The sequence below is a fragment of the Apteryx rowi genome, unplaced genomic scaffold, assembly GCF_003343035.1.
Source record: "Apteryx rowi isolate R43461 unplaced genomic scaffold, aptRow1 scaffold_200, whole genome shotgun sequence".
Classification (NCBI taxonomy): Eukaryota; Metazoa; Chordata; class Aves; order Apterygiformes; family Apterygidae; genus Apteryx; species Apteryx rowi.
The window spans coordinates 537701-554911 of record NW_020448309.1 but is presented as its reverse complement, the minus strand read 5'-3'; the positions used below and the strand labels follow the sequence as shown (position 1 = coordinate 554911).

At 52.8% G+C, this 17211-nt stretch overlaps 1 protein-coding gene across 1 annotated transcript; it reads left to right on the top strand.

Moving 5' to 3' along the window:
* The first annotated feature begins 4285 nt into the window (after positions 1-4285).
* On the top strand, positions 4286-15241 carry TNNT2 (troponin T2, cardiac type). The gene is made up of 17 exons (XM_026063770.1): positions 4286-4329; positions 5371-5381; positions 5504-5521; positions 6220-6249; positions 7159-7215; positions 7834-7866; positions 8545-8580; positions 9185-9206; positions 10223-10283; positions 10425-10541; positions 10925-11002; positions 11595-11705; positions 12252-12361; positions 12858-12948; positions 13735-13775; positions 14490-14495; positions 15193-15241. Exons 1-17 carry the CDS (start codon positions 4292-4294, stop codon positions 15239-15241), a joined length of 909 nt encoding a protein of 302 aa, XP_025919555.1. The 5' UTR covers positions 4286-4291.
* The last annotated feature ends 1970 nt before the right edge of the window (positions 15242-17211 follow it).

Below are 17211 nucleotides of genomic sequence, written 5' to 3'. Positions count from 1 at the left end.
CAGCTAGGTCATGATGGTGGGTGAGAGGCTGCCTGGCCAGGGGAGTTAAGGCTGCCTGTCTGCAGACCGTGTCGACTCCTGCTGCCTGTCCCTGCCCAGTGACAGGCTCATGGGGGGTGAGGTGGGGGGAACAGCCAGATGAAACCTCCCTCCCAGGCTGTGACTGCTGGAGGGGACGCAGCCACAGACGAACTCTGTTTGGAAAGCCGCAAATGCACTGGCTTAGTTTGAAGATGCCTCATGGAGGAGAGGTAGACCTGAGGGCCCTGGTGCTTCCCTCCAGCAGCAGTTCAGCAGGAGAGGGAGGCTTGCCCTCCTCCGCCCTACCCCTTTCGTTTCCTGCTCCCTACAAGCAGTGAACCCTTTCACTTAGTGCTACGGGGAGGGTGGAATGGCCATGACCCTATTTACAGGTCCTGTCCTGGGCCCAGTCTGGTGCAGGACCCCTGCAAACCTCATCTGCCCTCTTGCCACTCCTTGTGAACCGTTTATCCTTGGCTACAGAGACCCAAAGTTACCTGGTTCCTGCCTCTGCGCTCTCTGGCCTGCTGAGCCCGCCTGGGACACCCACCTGCAGGGGACACGAGGTGCTCTCTTGAGGCCAGCTTTAGGATGCTGTGAGGAGACCATGAAATGATGCCCAGGTCCTTGTGAGAGGGCCAGGCCATGGGCTGGGGCCATGCCTTTAACAACCACTGCAGTGTCCGAACTTGGTGTGGGACTCTACTGCTCACCCTAAATCTGATCTTGCTTGTTAGGCTTTGGAGAGGTTTTCTCTGTTCCTGGTTCTCTCCGTTCCTTTTTTTTTCTAATAAAAATGACTCTTTTTAAGATGCTCCTGGCTGGGGTGCTCCAGGTTTGGGAACAGGAATGGTTTGCCTCCCTTCCTCTGGAAAGAGGCAAAGGCAAAACCCACCTGTGCTGGTTTCAGTGCTGCACAGACCAAGCAGCAGGAGGATGTTTCAGCGGTCTGTCCGGCAAACCCAAGACAGATGTGTCCTGGGGGCTCCTGAGAAAACCAGCCTGGCTGAGCATCCAGCTTTATGCGACCCACGCCTTCGTGTTACAGCTTCTTGGGCCCGGTGTGGATGCTGAGTGAGCCCAGGTCAGGACTTAGCTGGTGGCTGGGCTGGGGCAGAGGGTCCAGACCTCCACTTGTGGGAGCACTTGCTTATCAGCGTCCCCGGCCCTCGAAAGTGACAGCTGTCTGGCTTGTGTCAGTCCCTCAGGCACTTGCGTATCTCAGTCCGGCAGGTTTAAAATAGCAAATCTCTGAGGCCACACAATAGCTTGGGCTTATATGGGCTCCTGGGGGGGAAGAGGGAGCTGCGGAGGGGACCGTGGCTGTGGCTGCCAAAATAGCAGCTCACAAGTGTTGCATTCCTCGCTGGGCGCCGGGCGCATTCCTCCCGGCGCTGCCCGCCCGGGGGTGGGCTCTGGAGCCCCCTTAAAGCCTCCTGCCTCCAAAGAGCATTTCTCAGACGCCTGCCAGCTTCCACTGGGCTCCGTGGGATCTCACCTGCACCCCGTGGGAGAGGTAAGGCACCAGGCTGGGGAAGCGTGTAAGCTTGTGCCAAAAGATGCTCGGTCTCTGCTATAAAAGTGCAGTCACTAAACACCTGAAAGGGATTTGGCTTGGAGTTACCGGCCCTGTCCAGCTGCTTCCACTTGGATGACTGTCTTTCTGCCACAAAGGCGTTTCTGCAGATAAAGCATCAGGTCCCTCTTCAGTGGGTTTGTGTTTGCAATGTGTCTGGCTCCATTTGAGTTACCCCTGGTTCATGCCAAGGTGGCTGAGAAGGATCCTGGCGGCCGTGGTGCTGGGGACACCTGATAAAGGTCCCTATTCCCTACATCTTTGGGTGGGATAAGATGGATGTGACGACTGTGTCAGCGGTTGGTGGCCAGCCTGGCCCTTGGCTCCCTGGCAGCCAGCAGGGTGGATTAGAGGCAGGAGGCTTGCGTGCACGACCTGACCCAGCCACACATGAGAGCAGTGACGTGACCAGCGTTGGAGTGAATGCTGTGACACTGGAGTTTAAGATCTGGGTAGCCTGGAGGAAAGCAGGGACTGTAAACTGTGAAGGATTAACTCATCCCCAGAGGTGTGAGCAGCCAGCCCTGTGCTAGCAGAGCAGGAGATTTGGAGGAGGGGGAGGAATATTTACATTATTTAACCCACAGCTGATAATGGGAGATTACTTGCCATCAGTAATGTTTGCTCTGTAACTCTGTAATATATCCGCTCAGTTCTCTTACTTCCTTCAGAACAAGTTTTCAAAGCTTTAACCAGAATATTTAGCCTGTTTCTATGATGGATAAATAATTCTTAGAACCACTTTCCGGTATAACATTAGCTTTTCTCATGTATCTCCTTAACAGTCCTGTTTTTGCTGCTGTTTGTCAGTAATTGCTCTGTGGAAATCTGGTGATATATGAAAGGGGATGTGAAGGGAAGTGTAGAAATATGTTTTCACAAATGCATGTTCGTGCTATGCTGGCTAGGAGGGAATCTCCACTCTTGTGCCATGACAGTATCACATCAAGTCTTGGGTGCTTAGGACCAAGACTCAGATCTGTTACAGGGAAGGGAAAGTCTGGAACAATGCTGGCAAATTCAGGTGGAGAACCCAAGGCAGACGAGAATGAATCCTGACATCATTTGTCTCCAGAAAGCATTGTCTGAGTCATTGCTCTGAAGTGAGATTTGACAAAGCTCTGTGAGCTACACAGTGTGCAAAGGCACTAATACTGTAATGCATCTTTTCTGTGCCTGCGGATTCCTGTTGTGGATCCAGGCATTCAGCATCTTTAGTAAGTGATCATGAAGCCTGTCCCACCCATCACGAGTAATAAATGCTGAACAGATGAAGCCAGGACCAGTTGCTCCCAGACATCCGATAAGAGGAGATGTGAAGCAGAGCTGCTCTGGGAACAGGTGGTTTAGCACATGGAAGTTATTTCTAGAACTGCCTTAAACTGTCCTGCTGCATCTCAACTTTGCCTAGGTTTGGCATGAATGTAAGCAGTGGTGAGACTGTGCAGAGGCTTTGGTCAATGCTCAGAAATGATCTGCTCAGCCAGCAACTGGGAGTTGATGGGAGGGTTGGTCTGCACAAAGCTGGTGATGCAGCATCAGGTGGAAGCTGGACAGAGGTGGGATGATGAGCAGACATCATGCTGGAATCCACCTGAACATGTCTGGGAAGGACACAGAGGTGCTGGAAAGAGGAGCATGGCCATTTCTACCTTTCTAGCTGCACTCCTAAAAAGAATTATTAGCCCTACTGCTAAATCAGGCTGTGAGTGATTCCCACTTTATCTAAATCTGGGATGATTTAACACCTTCTGTTAAATCAGCTTCTGTTACCTGATCTGACTCTTTTCCTGGATATTTTGTGATGCTATTGTAAGGTTGGACCTCATCTTTAGTAAATGCCATGCTGGATCCTAGGATTTGGAAAGAATTAAATTCTGAGTAGATTCAGGTGCGCCCTTGCTTAATACAAAGCCCAGACGGAATGGAGGAAAGAGGATTTAAGGTGATTGAGATCTTACTAAAAGCCGTGACTGTCATTTCTGTGGCATTTTGTGGCTGAGGAGCCTGCAAGGTGCTTTCCTGTCCTTGCAGAAGAGGAAGTAAAGGTATGGGAGGAAGTCGTAACTAATCCAGTGGCCTGCAGCAGCTCAGCATCAGAGCCAAGAACAGGATAAAGATGCTACTGCAGAGCCCAGATCACTCTTTCCAGAGCACTCTCTGCTCTTGGAGGGCTGGATCAGGAGGTTTTACTGAGGTCTCATGTTGTTGCTTTTGCAGGGCTGTAAATTTGAGATAACAGGACATCCCTGCAAGTCTCTGTATCCCAACAAAGCTAAGAATATCCAGGAAGCAAAACAAGCTGAACTTTATAACTGGGTTCTTTTCCCATGCCCTGAGCAAACACAACACCCTGAGATCACTCTGGTGAGGGGAGCTACATGTCCTGGACACAGCTTCTGACCAGAGTTATCAGTGTTGCATGAGGCTGTGCCTAATCTCCTGGTTCTTATTTGAGGTGAGCTGTGATCCTAGGACAGGAGGGGAGGGAAGGGGGGCCTTATCTCAGCTGAGATACGCAGCCCACAGCCTGGCTGGGGGCAGCTCGCGGCTGGCAGCAGGAAATGCTTTGGAGAGGCACAGCATCTCTGTGTCCGTGCCTCTGTTGCTGAAGGACAGGCTGTGATTGTCCTTCTCTCAGCTCCTAACATTTGCTCTTTCCAATCTGCCTTGAATTCTGCTAGATAACCAAGCATGTCGGATTCTGAAGAGATTGTCGAAGAATATGAACAGTAAGTGCCATGTTTTTAAAAACTTTTTTTTCCTCCTTATTCCTGCCTTTCCACAGGGTTGCAGCATTCCTTGTAGGTGCTGTTCACAGTGCATCGGCTCTGGTTTTTACTCCATCTCCCTTGGAGCAGGCATCCATTGTGAAAGCACTTTGGGAGCCTTTCCTGTGCCCATCTGCACCACTGCTGTGATAGTGTTGAGATCCCCAGCAGTGGCAGGGTTGTTTTGCATTAGGAGCTGTGTGAACACCTACATGGCAAGGGGACAGTCCATGCACTAAAAATGATGCCGTCTAAATTGGTGAGGCAAAGCTGAGAAAAGGACAGGTTCKTCATTCTGTTGCTGATGGGGGTCCTAGTGCCACCCCAGAGCATCCCGCCATGAGGGGTCTGAGAGCAGTGAGGGCTGCTGGGACACAAAGCACGAGAGGGCACTGCGCGCACCATGGGGAGAAGGAGCTCCGTACCTGCGCTGTGTGGCTATAGGGGCCAGCCTGAACAAAGCTCCTGATTTTCTCATTTGCCAGCCTAAAAAGTAGATTTGAATCCTTTGCCTGCGTTGGAATGCCCCCACAGCCTCCCATATCTCAGCAATGGGTCTGTCCCCCATGTCTGGCATTCCTTGTGCACACCCAAGGACAGACTGTGCAACTCACCCAAAGTCAGGAAAGGAGTCTGGGGCAAAGGCAGGACATGAGATACCTGTGTCTAGAGTTGCAGGCCATGGTCACTCAATCTTCTCAAGAAGTTAATGCTGCAAAACAGTGTGGTGTTCTGACCAGCATAGAAGTGTAAAGTCGAGCACTTCAGCTCCTAACATCCTAGCCTGCAGGATGATCTGGGTCTTTTCCTGTCGCCACTGTGACATTACTGCATGCAACACACCAATCTGCCACATTTTCATTGTCTGTTTCTGTGAAAAAGGGGAGACACCCTTGTGGGAATCTCAAATTCCCCTTTGGACTGCTGACTGACATGTACATCTCATTGCAGCTGATCAGTTTAACTCGGTGGATCAATTTAACTTTGCATTGTGCTTTGCAGGGAGCAGGAAGGTAAGAGGATGTGGAGCACCTGCAGTCACATGGAGACTGAAGCCAAGAAATGATCAGAGCAACTTCAATAACTTGCGCCTTCTTTCCCTTCTCTCTCCCCTGCGCACATGTGCTCTGTGAAGAGGAATATGTTGAAGAAGGTAGGTGTTTCACTGGCAGTTACAAGGACAAAGAGACTGTTGCTGTTGGTTCAGTCTTTTGCTTGAGTGGTTTGTGGTGGTAAGTTCCTTGACTGCAATGGGTAAATTATGACCAGAAAAGGCCTATGAAACCATGCTCCAGATGGTTCCCACTGATGTTTCAGGTGGAGAAAAACCAGCCCAAGTTTTCTCAGGACCTCTTTTATCAGAGAAAGCCCTTGACTCAAAACCCAGATCCAAACAGGGAAGAGGGGGTGGAAATGCTGGACTCAGATTTTTGCAGCTCACTCCTGAATGCAACAACGATGAAAGCACAGTAACCCACCTAAAGCTGGARCCTCAGCTGAATTTATATTAATTATGCTCAAGCATAAACTTCCAACTGCTTCAGTCTAATGAAGAAGCAAACCTCACTGTGCATTCAGCAGCTCTGGCACTTCAGCTGGGCTGTGCATGCTGAGCTGGGTTTGCATTGTGGGCCTTGCTGAGGAAAGCTCTTACTGCTTCAGAGCCCTGCAAGATGGCCTGGGCTACTGCACAGCAAAATATCCTGAATGTTAAAAGCAAAAAAGCAGCACAAGAGAGAAATCAATGCAGTACTACAGTCCTCATCTCATTGCACACCATAGCTAGACCCCACGGCTTTATGGCATCTGACTAACCTCTCCGCTTATTCCTTTCACTCCTCCATGGCTGAGAAGAGGAAGAATGGATAGAGGAAGAAGACGGTAGTTATTACACCTTTCTTTATTTCATCTCTCTGCTGCTGTTATAAATATGTTGTGAGTTGTCATGTCCTTTTGTCTTTCCCTGGTTGGGAAATGGTTTTCTTTCATTCTTCYACTTCTCTGTGTTGCTTGTTGCACTCCCCCCTTCATGCCATGCTGTGCTATGCATATCTGCTTCAGTTTCTGTGATTTCTACTTTCATCCATGGAGCAAATGTGCCCATGGTTTGTTGCCTTCTTTCTTTTTCTTTCTCTTGGGTTATGGGACTACAAGTCCTTCAGGGCCTTCCAGGACCTGTGGGTCCCAGCATCACTCTGACTCTGATGGAGGACTCTTGTGGGGATACTGCTCCCTCCAGTGGAAAAGATACTCCATCGGCATCATAAATAAGACTGAGAATAGCTGAAGGCACCTTCTCTAATGTCAGCCAGGCTTGTCCTTTGCTGGGTACAGGAGAGCAATAGAAATCACTCCCACCTTGCCCCGGGGTCTAAGGAGGAGGGTATTTTGACTTAGTATCTCTGTATAGTGGAGATTTCTGCAAGAACAGCCCTGGATGTGCCTGGTCCTTTCATTCTGCATTGCCTGAGAGTTGCCTGCATTGCCTCTGCAGTGCAGAGGCGCACATAGGGTAGGAGAGGGAGTGAGGGGCTAACCGGAAGGTGGATATAAATACCTTTTTTTCCCCCTACCTAAGCACATAGACCAGCCCATGAGTAAATGTTAGAGTGAAATCCTTTGCTTTCTGAACTGCTTTTTCTTTTTCTCCTGTGGCTACCTCTCCTTCTGAGCCTCTCTCCTGGGTTTGCCGGTGGCTGGCTCAGTGCAGCAGGTTGTCCTGTTATTTGGGTCTGTAGGGAGTCAGAGGGAGCTCCAGCCGTTGGACTCACGCTGCCTATTATCCCACAGATCAGGAAGAACAGGTAGAGGAAGTGGAAGAGGAAACTGAAGAAACCAAGGCAGAAGGTGTGTGGTGGTTTTCATGGCTCAGCTGGCTCAAACCGGCTGCTCCGCTTTGATGGGGTGCAGGCTCTCCCTCTTGTGCTGCAGAACATGGGTTGAGATGCCCCAGTGTTGCTTGTGACAGCAGGTCAACATCAGACCCAGCTTCTTTCCCCCTTATCTGTGGCTTTCCATGAATGGGTGGCAAAACTGAGCTGCCCTTTCCTGATCTTACCACATGCTGAGACCTTTGGGTGTGCAAGCAAGAGGATAACAGTATTTTCTGCTGGTTGTTGACCTGTTTCCAAAACGTTCGTTTCTGGCACACTGAAATAGTGCCCAAAAAGAGTTAAGCCTGTTCCACCAAGAGGTCACTTTTGCCTCAAACTGGGGAATCCACTGGTGGTGTCATGCTTTGATGTGTCTCACCATCCAAAGAGCTCTGGACTTCGTGAGACCTCTTTGGGGTAGACTGGATTGTCTCATGTATGTCCCTGRTCTGAAAATTCTGGTGGGGCAGGACCAGATCTGATGTGGAAAACATGGTGGGGAACGCAGGGTGCTGGGACCACTCCATGCTGGATGGGGATGTACTTGTCTGCGGATGCTCTGRTTGTATTCTCTTTGTTGCTTTTGAAACAGAACAAGAAGATGAAAATAAAGCACCAGGAGAAGGTAAAACAGGAGTGGAGAAGGGTCCACTTTTGGTCATTTCAGTCCTGATCCCAAACCCACAAGATGCTAGCCCCTTATCATGGGGATTTTCAGTGTCAAATTCAGCTGCTGATGATGATAGAGAAAGTGAAGTAAATGCGGTAGAGCTGCCTTTGGCCCCTTCTTTTGCCAGTGCTGGAGGGCAACAGGAGGCCTGCAGGAGGCAAGAGTGATAGCTTTGTGCTGCCTAGGTAAGAAATTCACCCAAAATGAAGAAGGAAAGGGCAGTGTTCCTACTTTCCCAGCCCGAGTTCTTGCAAGATGTGTCTATTTTCCTTCTGAGGGGTTTTGGGGTGCTCTCAGCCTGTTTGGGGGAAAGCAGCATCCATAAGGGATCTGCTCTAGCCCCACTCATCCTGGAGCCCCTCAGCCCTCCTGCCCAGCCTCCTCAGGGCCTTGGTGAGGCCAGCTCTGCCCTGGCACCTCAATTTGTGGTCCTGGCACCTGGATTGCCTCCCACAGCAACCATGCAGATCTTCTCCAAGGCCCTGGACTCCTTGATGGGTTTTCCGGTGGGAATAAGTATGGTCATGGGGCAGAGGGGAGGGAACAGCCTGGCTGAACCACCCTGCTGCCATGCTTGGGCTGGATGGACAGCAGGGCTGGCATCCTGGAGCCAAAGCAGCATGTTTTCCACAGGTGAAGAGGGGGACAGAGAGCAGGAGCCTGGGGAAGGTGAAGTATCCATCCTCATTCCTGGGGGGAGGGGGGAGAGGGAGTGTCCCTACACCTACGTAAGGAGGTACCGGCCACCGTCAGGCTCCCCATCCATCACCTAGGTCCTCCCTTTGGTCTGGCACCTCCCCTGGAGGGCAGCTGAGCAAGGAGAGCTCAACTGGAACAGGACAGGAGCAACCAAACACAGGCTGATGTCACTGTTGCKTTCCTGCCTGGGGCTGATCCCTGACAGATCATGAGTCCCAGGATCACTGCGGTTTTCACTTGCGGTGGGGACAGCCACGTCCAGGCAAGGAGGCTGGCAGAGAGACTGAGCAAGCCACTGGCTTGCTGGGATGCTCATGCACATTGCCTCAAGCTGGGCCCATGCTCGCAGTAGGCTGGCTTACCTGGATGGAGCAGGCAGTTGGGAGTCTGAACAAGACTCATAGCTGGATACCTCTGTATGTGCCTCTCCACTGGAGAGCAATCTGTCACACAGCCTGTGCTGCCAGGAAAGAGGCAGCTTGGCTCAGTTTTATGGGCTTTGGGTTGAGGTGAGAAAGCAAATGCCTCTGTTCCACTAATGTTCTCTTTCTGTCTGGTTCCTGTGGACTTGCAGGTGAATTGAAGCCAAAGCCCAAGTAAGTGTTGGTGCATTTTTTCCGGTTCCAGGTGTGAATTATGAGTTGTCTGGTGCCAGGCTAGAGGCTCCGTGTGAAGTGCTTAGTACCATGTAGTTGAGATCTGTAAAGGACGTGGGATACTGAGGCCTCAGAAGCCTGAAAGCAGAGAGGAACTGGGACATAGGTAGAAAAAGGGAGAGGAACAGATAGACGAACAGGGAATATGAAGGGAATCCTGAGACTGGGTCATGACTGGCAGTTTTGAAGCATTTTATGTGTTTGTTGGAGGAGGTACAGCCATCATTTGGTTTTGCAGCTGGAAAACATTTGTGTGCTCCTCCATGCAGCCTGGGGTACATACTCCTTGGAATAGCTAGGGTCTCTCCTCCCCGTTATACTTCCAGCCATGGTTGGAGTGGGGCAGGGCTTTGCAGAAGCACGGGCATCCCTGAGACAGGACCACCTGCCTGAAGAAAAGGGACCGTGAGCCATTCCCAGGAACCTAGGATGTCCTCACAGAGCATCTGGATGCTGCGGTTTGGGAGGAAGATCTGTCCTCAGCTGTGATCTCCTCATACCTTGGCGTCTTTATGTGTCCCTACTGAGGGTCTCCTGCCCTTCCTCAATCCCGTAGGGGATGAGAGGATGGGTACCAGTGTTGTGTGTCAGGTTATGCTGGAGCATACAGCTCTTCCATACTCTTACGAATGAGCGATATGGGTGGCTGCCAGCCCTGGGGTGCCTAGCAAAGGGACATGGCCAATGAACTTCCCTGCTGCTTGCGGAGTTATTCCAGCCATGCAGGCACCTTGGAGTGCTTCCCAGGAATGACAGAGGTCTTCCTCTCAGGCTGTCCAGCTGGCAGCCTCTAGCTAGCAGCATTGTACTTCACTGTCCTCAAAACATGCTCATTCTGCATCCCTGGGGACTGTGAAGCTCAGAGACATGGGCTGATTGGATCAGTGCACAGATGATAGGTCCATCCTGCCCCAGGTCATCTGGCTCACTGTCCTCCTGCTAACCTTCGATTGCAGGCTCTTCATGACAAACTTGGTGCCCCCTAAAATCCCAGATGGGGAGAGAGTGGATTTTGATGTGAGTAGTACACCCTGCGTCCATCCCATGGGGTGTTCCCCTGCTATCCCTCCTCCACACCATGCCCAGCAGCTCTTGCGGCTCCCAGAGGGTTTTACTTGTGTGAATGTCACAACCACCACTTTTCTCTCTCTGGTACAGGATATCCACCGCAAGCGCATGGAGAAGGACCTGAATGAACTGCAGGCCCTCATCGAAGCCCACTTTGAGAGCAGGAAGAAGGAGGAAGAGGAGCTGATCTCCCTCAAAGACAGGATTGTATGTTTGCAGCCCTGTCCCTTTATCACTATTGCCACCCTCTCCCCAGTGGGCAAAGAGGCACGATCTTTTCCCCACAGTCCTGACAGCAGGACCTGAGGCATCCTGTGTCCCTGCAAGAGATGGCCTGAGGTCTGAGCCAGGTCTTTGTGTCCTGGTGCCTGGAAATTCCCTTGTCTGGCCAATGCAATGCTGCAGGCCTACCCCAGAGGCACCTTCCATGGTGGACTCCAGTCCACGCACTCCCCTGGAAGAAGTGGGAGCAGGAGATCTGTCCTTGGAGCTCAAAGAGCCCTGGCTTTTAGGGTCAGAGATGTGTTCCTAGGGACAAAGAGGATGCAAATTCCCTGACATGTCCAGGCCAATGTCCTCTCCTTCCCCAGGAACAACGACGAGCAGAGAGAGCAGAGCAGCAGCGGATTCGCAGTGAGAGGGAGAAGGAGCGCCAAGCCCGCATGGCTGTGAGTTTCTCTCCTGGGGCCAGGGAGGATTGACTGTACCCCCAAGGCTGACTTTGCCCTTCACCAGACCTCTCTGGAGCAGCTGCCGTTCCCTGTTCCTGTGCTGTGGCAATGCTCCCTCGCTGAGCGTCTCTGTGCATCCAGCCCCGCTGCAGCAGCTCCTCCAGCATCCCCAGGGCTTGGCCTGGCCAGCTGCTTTGCATAGCCCTGGCCTGTGCTGAGGAGAGTGGGACTGTATAAGCAACCATGAGGGAGACTGAAATCCACTGAAGCAGCAGCAGTGTGCCAGCATCCCTCTGAGTCAGAGGTTCAGGAGTGGGGTCCCACAAGGGCTGCTCCAGCTGCAGCAGTGGTCTCTGACCACAGGAATGGGCTCCTTGGCTTGGGGTCTGGCATCCTGCAGTTTTGGACAGTGTTATTAGTCTGCCAATGCATGCAGCCTGCTCAAGCCTTCCTCCCCACGGCTGGCCTAGTAGCACAAGTCCAGCCATGGAGCGCACAGGAGCACAAGCTGTAAGGTTGCTTGCAAGCCAGTACCCCTGTCTCCGAGGTCTCTGCCCATCCTCTCCTAATCCACTTCTAACCCTGGCAGGAAGAGAAAGCTCGCAAAGAGGAAGAGGAGGCCAGAAAGAGGGCTGAAGAGGAAGCCCGGAAGAAGAAAGCTTTCTCCAACATGCTGCATTTTGGAGGCTACATGCAGAAGGTTTGATTCTGCCCCAGGGGGGCTTTATATGAAGTTGCTGGTGCCCTCAGGAAGGGCTCGACTGTGGGCTGGCCACACAGTGCTGCGCATACTCAGCTTTCTCACTCCTGGTGGACAGTGGTTTCTACAAGCTGAACAAGGCAAGCTACTGCAGTGAGGTCACAGCAGTGGTCAGAAGGCCAAATTGAGTTTATATCCCTGCTTTGCACATGCCAGCCAAGCCCACATGCTAGGGGAGTCCAGCCCTTTCCCCAGGGATAGGGAAGAGGTGCAAAAGGGGCATGGGAGAGCAAGAGTGGGGAGAAAGGTGACTTGTTAAAGGTCCAGATGTGTTGTGGGGGGTTGTCTTGTCCAGTGTTGCCAAAATTTCCTTGAAGAACTCATGTGCTTCTCATGTCCCCAAAGCAGAGGGCACTGGAGGGCAAAGCAAGTGATGGACATTGGGGTAGAGCCAGGGATGGGCAGGGGAAGCTGGGGCCAGGCAGGGCAGGAGAAGGAATGGCTGGGCAGATTTCCTTCCTTGTGATCAACTGCTGGTTTCCTCAGACAGAGAAAAAGGGTGGGAAGAAGCAAACAGAGCGGGAGAAGAAGAAAAAGATCCTCAGTGAACGGCGGAAGCCCCTCAACATTGACCACCTCAATGAAGACAAGCTAAGGTGAGGATGGACTGCAGGAGGGGCATCCAAGAGAGGGCCCACCTGCTCCAACTCCCACCTCCTGGAGCACCACCCAGGGGCCTGGGTGGGCTGCCCTGAGCTTGCAGTTTGGACCACAGGGTGATGGCACGGCTGGGCGATGGGCCACAAAATCCCAACCAGGGCATCGGCACCTGTGGCTCTGCAGGGCCACCGCTGCTGGGCTGCTACTGCCAGTGCTGGTCGTCAGAGGGAGCCACACTCACATGCGTGGGACATGTGTGTCCCCTGTGTGTCCTGACCTCACCCATGGCTCAGCACATGCGTGGGACTGGCATTACCTCCTTGCCAACATCCCCCTGGCTGGTCAGGTGGTCTGCAGAAAGACCCATCCTGGGGGAGGAGGTGAGATGGTTCATGCCCTGGAGGGGGTGGCGTCCCTGTCCTGTCCTCCTGCAGTGACCTCCTATGTGCCATGTGCCCTTTTTGCACTCATGCCAGCCATCTCTTCCCACAGAGACAAGGCCAAGGAGCTGTGGCAAAGCATCCGTGATCTGGAGGCTGAGAAATTTGACCTGCAGGAAAAGTTCAAGCGGCAGAAATATGAGGTGAGCTGCAAAGCCATCCGAGCTTGCCCTTTCTATGCCTGTCTTGTCCATCTGTTTGCTTCCCCATTTGGGAGACAAGGTGGGTCGTTTGGCTGATGGTGCTGTTGCAGGAAAGCTGACTGCATTAGAAAAAAGGCCTGTACTTTCCTTGGGAAGAGGGTAGCAAATGCCTGAGAGGCTCTGCACCATCAAGAAGTGAGCCACACTGGCCTCTCTTTTGGACATGACCCAGGACTGAACCCAGCCTTCCCAAAATTCAACCCCAACAGTTGCCAGCCATGTGCCCCGACATCCTGGCAAGGCTGAGCACAAAGCTATGAAATGCTGGAGGATGTCTGGGAGCCTCGGGGGTGAGAAAATGACCTCCGTTCAACCCCTGCCCTGTAAAGCCAGGGCTTATAGCTTGAGAGATGGGCTGCATGGTGGCCTGGTGGGTTCCCAGCTCCTGGGGACACATGCCCTCACGCCATGATGGGCTTCCCACTGCACTGATTCACTGTACTGCATTTACCTTAAACAAGCAGTACTCTAGTAGTCTAGTAGTCTAGTACTCAGCTCTGCTTCAGGCCCAGCTTCATCCATGGCAGTGCCTGAGGCTCCATGTCCTGGCTTCGACCCAGCAGTAGTGGATGGGGCTTGTGGCTGCCCCTGCTAAACCCTATGCAGCCAAACAAGAACCCCTAGGGAAGGGAAAGAGCAGTGGTCCACCTTCACCCCAATCCCTGTCCCCAGCCAGACATGAGGCATCCTCCCAAGCCTCACCATCCACCTGTGTTTCTCTTGCAGATCAACGTTCTCCGAAACCGCGTTAGTGATCACCAGAAGGTGTAAGTAACTGGGCAGGCCAAGCATCCTTCCTCCCCTCTTCCTGCCCTTCCAGGTGCCCTGCTCTGCTTATCACAATTCCCTCCCTGTGTTTCTCCTGGTGTCTATCACTCTTGCAGACCCTCCTGCTTTTCTTCCTGCTCCTGCCCCTGGTCTCACTGATACCTGCAGGTCTGGTCCAGCAGCCTTGGTCCATGCTGCTCTGTTCCCTTTGAGGCCCCCGTTGCCTCCCACTTCCATCAGCTTCTCCCTCCAGGTCTTGGCTAGGGATGAATCCCACGCAGAGATCTCTGAGTCTCTGCATGAGGCTCTGGCATGGAGCCTCGTGTCCTTTAGAGGACTTACCAGCCTGCAGCGGTCTCAGTACCTGAATGGGTGATGTCTCTGCCCAGTACCTCAGAGAAGACACTGGAGATCCTGCCTTGTATGGGAAGGGAAATCTCTTGGGCTGTCAGAGCAGTGCAGCTCTGCAAGGAGAGGGAGCCTGTCTCTGTGTCCCTTGCACAGGATTCGYGGACCCTTCATAACATTCGCAGGGCAGGGGTTGTTATTTAACACCCCACCCTCGGGAGCACCATGCTGCTCTCACAACCCCATCCTGCCCTGTCCTCTCAGATGAGATGTGCTTAGTCTGCACTGTGTGCCAGTTAGCCGTTTCCCTCTTGCTTACACCAAGTCTCTCTTCTTTTCTGCCCTAACATGGCCTGTTCCTGCAGTAAAGGGTGAGTACAGGCATTTCCTGAGTGCTGTGTGTCTCCCACTGCAAGTGAGCTGCATGGACACGCAGGGCTGAAATGAAGTTAGAAGTAGGGCTGAGGGGAGGAGGCAATTCTGGTGACTGGCAGACAGAGCAGGGTCGGTGACTCTTGGGATAAAATGTCTGGCCAGAAACATTCTTCACCAACCATCTGAGCCTCCTCCTCCTCCTCCTCCTCCTCCTCCTCTCTGCTAACCTATGTGCAAAGCAGCAGCTGTTCCCCTGATGCTGGTTAAGGAGAGTGGTGCAGTGGGTCTTGGCTAACACACTCCCACAGCTTCTGGTTCTTGAGAGAGAGATTGTGCAGTTGTTATTAGCCCTATGTAGCCAGAGATCTGAATCCTTCATTTCTTCTCTGAAGGATCCTTGAGAGGGAGGAACATGGGAAGGGAATCAGGGATATTTAGAAACACCTGGTGGAATGCATGAGTTTGCTCCCATACAGTCCCAAAGCACAGTCCGATTTGAGTCCCAAGGTCTGACCTGAGGAAGATGCTACTGAGGACCTCCTTCCCTGATGGGCAGTGAGCATCAGCCAGAGACAGACTGGTCCCATGAGACCCTTTGCAGGGACTCCAGTTCTCCTCAGATGGAGCCCACTTCTTCTCTCCTTTCACATTCACTAATGCCTTTCTGCACATGCATTTCTGCTTCCCTTCCAGGTCAAAGGCTGCCCGTGGGAAGACCATGGTGGGTGGCCGGTGGAAATAGATGGCTTAGAAGGCAAAGGTGAGGCTCAGCCATGGAGAGGCATATTACCTTTTGGTCAACCAGCTGGTTTCCCTAGGTCATGGAGCCTGCATCCATCTCTCCCCTGCCGTAAAACTGCATAGTGCTTACAAGGACCTTGCTGCAGACGCACCACTGTCTGGGTGGACAGATCCTTTGTGAGGTGCTGTTTCTCATTTCTACACCCCCAGATGATGTTGTGTCTGTAAATAAAGAGAACGGTGAGGGGGTGCGGGTGTTGTCTCCATGTTGAAGCTCTGAGAGCAGAGGAAACAGGCACCAGACAGTCCTAGCAGTGCTCTACTGAGCAAGCACAATTGCAGAACCCCCTCCCAGTGCTGGGGTACAAGGGGATTCAGTGACCATTAGGGTATCTCAGCAGACTTCCTGAATAACATGTCCCCTTGCCTTGCAGCCTCTCACACCTGAATTCCTTGGGAGGTTTCTGTAACAGACCTCAGTGGTCTGACCTGCTTTTCCTGCGGCAGTCTGGGGTAATCCTAGTTATGGCCACTTCTGTTCCTGCTGTACTGTATTAGAGCCCCCTCACTCCTCTCCATGTCAGGGCCTGCCCTGTGGTGCAGCATGGATAGGGGCAGTGTCTGGCGAGTCTTTTTCAAGCCCCCTGCTCCCTGGATTAGTTGGAAGTCAGGCCACTTTTGTCCCTATTTCCACATCTGCCTGAAGGGCCCAGGGAGACTTTGTTTGCCTCCTCTGCATGTTTCTGACAGCTTGCAATGAAGATGTGAGAAGGAGCCAGTGTGGAGTGACCAACCATCTGTCCTTTCAAGGATGCAGATAGCCTGCATCTTTCTTCTAGCTGTCGGCATCTCTGTAACACACTCCACCACATGGTGCCCTTGCAAGCACATTTGCTGCATAATCCTAAGTGTTCCTGGCACATAGGTCTGGCCCTGGACCAGCAGAAGACACCAAGGTTGCATGACTATTTCCTAGTGCAAGCTGTCCCTTGTTCTAGGTCAGCAATGTCCAGGCAGCGAGGCTGTCCTCAGAGTAGCAGAGGAGGGATGGACACCCAGAATGGTGAATCTTGAAGAGCTTTTTGTATCTTGGCAAGAAATTCCCTCTCCCTTATTGCCATGGCTGCCTGTCCTCCCCCATCCCAGGCTGAGTGATAGGGCATCCTGCAGATTTCTCCCTTGTGCTGCCTGTTGGATGAGGACTTATTTTGCCTGCTTCAAGAAGAGCCATCAGTTTTGGGGGAGCAAATATCTGGGAGGCCTCAGCTTCAGGGAGGCAGCAAGTGGAGAGAAACCCTCACCCCCAGCACTAGCCTCATCAAAACCCAAGGTGGAGGGATTGGTCTGAGCCCTTAGTGGGGAGAAAGGGGAAAGCTGGGCTGGAGTGAATGGCAATGCTAAGGGCACTAAATCCCCAGATGGTGACTAAGTGAAGGGCCAGAGAGTGACATTTCCACTCTTCCTTGGTATATGGCCCCTAGGAGAGAGGAGCACTCAATGAAGAAAGGTATGTCTGGCCTGGGAAAATACCCTTCTCCGGGGCTTGGGTGGTTCTTCCTGAAAACCATCCCCATTTTTGGCAGGCGAAGGCAGGGCGCTGCAAATGCCGGTGCATGTTGCCGCACAGAGGCGCTGCAGCTGCTCTCTCTGCTCCCGCGGCGCGGCTGCGCCCAGGGTGGGGGTACGGAGGCACTCCCTGCTTCCCACAACGTGGCCTGTCTCGGCAGCACGGCTGGCCCCCCGCCAGGCCTGGCTCCATTCGTGCTGGGGCTGACACACCTGCGTGCCCCTCCCCACCCAGCACCTCCCTACCTGTGCGGAGCGCTTCGTCGCTGAGCCGCACGGCAGCAGCTGAGTCAGCGTGTGCGGGGCATCTTGCCATGGACCCCTTCCCATTCTCCGGCTCCCGCCAGCATCTGTGGCCTTCCTCCCTGAGCAAGCTGGCTGCCGTACTCAGGCACGGCAGAGTGC

Bases quoted from the DNA above. Each gene is read 5' to 3' on its own strand.
- TNNT2 (XM_026063770.1), top strand. From the start codon at position 4,292: ATGTCGGATTCTGAAGAGATTGTCGAAGAATATGAACA. The intron at 7,867-8,544 runs GTAAAACAGGAG...TGTTTTCCACAG, and splicing joins AAATAAAGCACCAGGAGAAG to GTGAAGAGGGGGACAGAGAG. The intron at 11,003-11,594 runs GTGAGTTTCTCT...TAACCCTGGCAG, and splicing joins AGCGCCAAGCCCGCATGGCT to GAAGAGAAAGCTCGCAAAGA.